Genomic DNA, 4,608 nt, shown 5'->3' on the forward strand with positions numbered 1-4,608 from the left:
ACACGAGGGCAGACCTTTCTGGGACGTCGACAGAGACGTTAAACTCGAGAATTTAAATAAATTGTCTGATATGAGTTATCATCCTTGTTTTTCAACCCTTTATCTATCATGTTGAAACTTGGGTATTATGTGATGATATTCAGAAATTTGATTTCTTGAAATACATAATCGAATGCGAAAGAAAACAATCTACCATTTCTGTTTGCTCACTATAGGTTATGTTAACAATATCCAGAATGTGGAGGGAAATCAGACTTTTAGCTGCATCGAAACCTGTCATCGCATCCATGTCCGATGTGGCAGCTAGTGGGGGATATTATATGGCTATGGCAGCTGAAACAATCGTTATTGAAAATTTGACTTTAACTGGTTCAATTGGAGTTGTCACAGGTGAGCTAACTCTCTGAAATTTGATAAGCAAGAGGAATTTTCTGTGGTCTGGGAAAAACTATTACAAATCCAAAAGATTGAGTTACAAAGCCAGTACAAGGTCATTTTGTACTGGCTTACTGTTGTATTTTTTTGTAACCTTGAATGCCCTTGTCGAACAAAGTGACCCTTTCCTTGTTTCTTTGAACAAATTGCTTGTGGCTGAAAACCAGAAATGTCAGATTCCTACATAGGCCTCTTGGATTTTTGCAAGTCATAAAATCATCACTTTGTTTTCCCTCCTCTTGCTTGCAGGGAAGTTTAACTTGGGGAAACTATATGAAAAAATTGGCTTCAATAAAGAGGTCATATCAAGGGGAAGATATGCTGAACTTCTTGCAGCCGAGCAGCGGCCTTTTAGGTGAATGCCATTGTTGCATATTTTGTTTTGATAGAAAGTGAGTAGATGTCAAGATTTCAGTATATTTTGATATTGTTATGTATGTTACTTGCACCTAGCTGAGAGTGTCGGTTATGGATATGTGTTCAACACGGGTAGGTTGACAATTTTAAAGTTTTTCCATATATTTAGAAACATCATATGCTCATGTCCATGTTTCGATATGTGTCTGATACACGGGTGTTGGACATGAGTGCTTCAAAAAAATATTGGAGAGTTGTGATAGTGTAGATTGTGCTTATAAAGCCGAGTTTTGACTCTTATCTATTAATTATCCTCTTTTCACAACTGTTCTCTTTGGAGGATTTAGATCAAAAAAACAATTGCTCTTTTTCTATTTATGAAAATAATAGAGAACTAACCTTAATATATACCAGACCGGATGAAGCTGAGCTATTTGCAAACTCTGCAGTCTGCACAGAATGCTTATAAACAGTTTCGAGACAAGGCTGCTTCTTCGAGATCAATGACTGTATGTTTATCCTTTTTATCTCCAGTTTAGATCGTAATGTCAAGTTTCTGAATGGGACTTGAACATGAATCATTGAACAGGTAGAAAAGATGGAAGAGGTCGCACAGGGCAGAGTATGGGCAGGTATTGATGCTATTGGGGGACTTTCTCGGGCCATCGCCATTGCAAAACATAAAATCAATATACCCCAAGATAAGCCGGTTAGTTCTTTTCTTTTTGTTTTAAGACAAACTTATTGCGACACTGAGCCTCGTGCTGCCGAAATTCCAGGTACAGTTTCCTGCTTGCTGTTTTCACATACTTTTTTCCTCCTTTTTTGAAAAAGGGAATTGCGAATTGGAATCAACAATGACTAGAGCTGTTTATTTTTATTTATGCAAATAATCAATTTAACTTCCTTAAACTTATGAAGTTTCGATTCATTTGTAGGGTAGTTGATTAAACAGGTTGAATTCAGTTAGAAGATCATTATATCAGTTTCACCATTCATTCGGATGTAAATTATTCTGATATCCTTTGCACATATTCAATGCTTAATTTGAAAAATGGATTCATGGTTCACACTTGTAGTCATTGCCGTTGTGGTGCTTTTGATCTGCAAATTTTAGATCTCTACAACATTCTAAGGTTAGTGGTAGTAGTCAGTAATTTGGATTTGCAAATTTTATAATATAATATCGTTTTATTGTTGAGTTGGGTTGCTTGATTTCTTAATTGCAGCTTCCATTGTTTAATGTTACTGTATATATAAATGTAAGTTGCATTTCCTTCTGATTTCTGAGTGGAATGAAGAGGCTTGACCCTAAGTTACATTATCTGGGCATTTGTATTTGGGTACCTCAAATAGGTCCTTTTTGTACAATTGGTTCTTCAACAAAGCTTGGGAATAGATGTCGATTGCATCCTTCGAACCAATATTTTCAAAAATACAGAATTGGGGAACAACTGTATTTTTAGGACGTGAGTTTACTTTGGTTGTCTTCCTCTCACTAATTTGTGAGGTTCTGTTAGAAGTATGCATGTTTTATGTCATAATTTACGCAAGTACTAAACTTTATCGGGCAGTGGTGCAGTGGTCGGTGGTGATATTCCCGGGCGTACTGTAATTGGATGCAATAACGTCGTCGGGCATCATGCTGTGGTTGGTATCAAATGCCAAGACATGAAATACAAGGTAACTTGTCTTATTCGGCTTTTCATCAGTTAGAAGCATCCTGGAGCTCTAAAATCTGTCTTACCAATCTCAAAGACTTTTTCTTCTCTCCTAACTTTAATTCTGTGTACCTACCTTTGGTACTCCTGAATTTTACTGAGATGCTGAAGAAATAAATGTTATCTTCTGCATACATGTCTTTCCTTAAGTACTTTATCGTGCTTCTTGTAAACTTATATTTGGAATAAGTATTATGGTTGAAAATTTATGCTACACGACTTATGTGGTTTACCAACAATATTACTGCAACAAAGTGACATACAAGTTCCTCTACCTTTTTCAGCTTTTATTCCTTGTAACTTGTAGTGCCTTATGAACTACTCATTGGTCTTTGAATGATTGTCGACACTTTTTTTTTGTTCATAATGAATTATGAAACGTGTCCTATATTTCTATCATCATGGTGCTGAGTCTCTCAACCCCCTTTTTCAGTAAAACTGGGAATGACCCTACTAATGCGAACTATAGCCCCTTACTATCTGTATTTTGAAATTTTGAGTAGAAAAAGAATATAAAAATGTCTCGTTTTATAGAAGATACTTGTTATAATGCTTTCGTTACATTTAACTAGGAATGACCTTTCTAATGCAAACTATAATCCCATTTATTGTTCTTGGGGAAAAGTATTCTCGTATGCTGTGAATTTTCCTCTGTTTCTATTCGGTGTCCTTTTTCATAATAATTTGTGAAAAATTCATAGTTTTTGCTTTGGAGTGGAGAGGAACAACTCTTACAGCTGGATGTTTGATAATTTTGTTGTTGTTGCACCTCTTTTCTCTCTCCTATATATAATGAGTTTTCTGGGCCTGTTATGGATTTTGTATCTATGTTTTTTATGTCGATCATAAGATGGTATATAGGCCTTTGTCTTAGGTTTTTCATAACCTAGTCTTTTAATAAATTTTTTATTATTTAATGCATTGTCATTTTTTATTGATTTTAAAAATTGTTTGATATATTTCCTATGTTTCTTGAACCACCTTTCGTGTCCTTGTTTAAAATATGTAACTTCTCATGACCGATTACCGTTCTTGATCCTTGATTGAAAAAATAGTAGACCGATGAGATGTCTACTATTGCATTTGTGTTGAATTTTTTACCTGAATCACTTAAGACCGTATAATGGAGTATGATTCTCGTTACCTGAATCAACCAGTCAAATGGAGTCTTATTTAATTGTATTAATAGGTTTTGTATTAATTCCCAGGCTATAAGGAACCAGATATTATATTCTTTTTTTTCTTTGGGTCACTAAAAAATATCAAATGCTTTGAGCAAGCATCATATGTACAACATTTGTTCATTGGTTGAAGAATGGAAATATGTGTTGGGGTGAAATTAAGATGATAAAATATTGTTTTTAGTATTTTTTATCTATTGCTTGTCAAACTTTTACAGCTCCTCAAGCTGCAAAAGAAGTGAAAGGAATCAGCTATGTTTTACCTTTGTGTTCCATATTTCGAGTAACTTGAGCTTAGGCATTGTTGATTCCATATCGATTACGAATTTTTTCTACGTTCTTTTTAAATTGCTTTTGTATTTATGTTGCAGAAATGGATTCCAGAAACTGGAGAAGATTAAGGATGTTAACAGGCAGAGCAGGCAATTGGAAAAGCTTATTGTCGTAATCAGTTTTCGCCCGGGCACGAATTTTTATTTGGCGGGAAAAATAAAACGAATAAATAAATAATTTTGATTAAAAAAAATATTTTAGGAGTCGCCATTGACCATTTTGGGTTAGATATGTCAAATACCTAAAAATAATCTTTTAAAATAATTTTTAAGAAAATATAATTTAAAAAATAAACTGATCTGCGTATAACCAAAAGTTTTAGTAAAACAGGATTCGTGGTCGATTACGTTTAGGGAATGATTAGCACCCCTATAACGTCCAAAATTTGGTACTTATTAATTATAAATTATTTCTATTATTAGAAATTTAAAAATTTAAAAATATATTTAATTCATAATCCTGTTATTTTGTATTTAATCGGATAATTCTAACGAATAATATTAAAAATATATATAGTGTTTTGTAAATAGGATATTTATTTATTTAAGAATATCAAAAAAGTGCTTTTAGTTGCTTTAAGA

General features: G+C 33.6%; 1 protein-coding gene across 3 annotated transcripts; it reads left to right on the top strand.

The window, feature by feature from the left end:
* Positions 1-219: 219 nt before the first annotated feature.
* Positions 220-2,680, top strand: LOC120191355 (serine protease SPPA, chloroplastic-like). 3 transcript variants are annotated; one of them, XR_005522689.1, is made up of 5 exons: positions 220-390; positions 685-790; positions 1,207-1,301; positions 1,382-2,261; positions 2,367-2,680. XR_005522689.1 is itself a non-coding variant. In XM_039194317.1 (4 exons), exons 1-3 carry the CDS (start codon positions 237-239, stop codon positions 1,259-1,261), a joined length of 315 nt encoding a protein of 104 aa, XP_039050248.1. In that variant the 5' UTR covers positions 220-236; the 3' UTR covers positions 1,262-1,301; positions 1,382-1,693. The 3 variants fall into 3 exon arrangements, 1 of the variants encoding a protein (XP_039050248.1); XR_005522690.1 differs by having other exon boundaries at positions 2,375-2,680; XM_039194317.1 differs by lacking the exon at positions 2,367-2,680 and having other exon boundaries at positions 1,382-1,693.
* The last annotated feature ends 1,928 nt before the right edge of the window (positions 2,681-4,608 follow it).

This window comes from Hibiscus syriacus, unplaced genomic scaffold (genome assembly GCF_006381635.1).
Source record: "Hibiscus syriacus cultivar Baekdansim isolate YM2019G1 unplaced genomic scaffold, ASM638163v2 tig00116967_pilon, whole genome shotgun sequence".
In the NCBI taxonomy this organism is placed as follows: domain Eukaryota; kingdom Viridiplantae; phylum Streptophyta; class Magnoliopsida; order Malvales; family Malvaceae; genus Hibiscus; species Hibiscus syriacus.

What these genes read in the sequence shown, in the direction of transcription:
- LOC120191355 (XM_039194317.1), top strand. Translation starts at nt 237, where the DNA reads ATGTGGAGGGAAATCAGACTTTTAGCTGCATCGAAACCTGTCATCGCA. An exon ending in TTCAATTGGAGTTGTCACAG is followed by an intron (nt 391 to 684) that starts GTGAGCTAACTC and finishes TCTTGCTTGCAG; the next exon opens with GGAAGTTTAACTTGGGGAAA. An exon ending in GCCGAGCAGCGGCCTTTTAG is followed by an intron (nt 791 to 1,206) that starts GTGAATGCCATT and finishes AATATATACCAG; the next exon opens with ACCGGATGAAGCTGAGCTAT.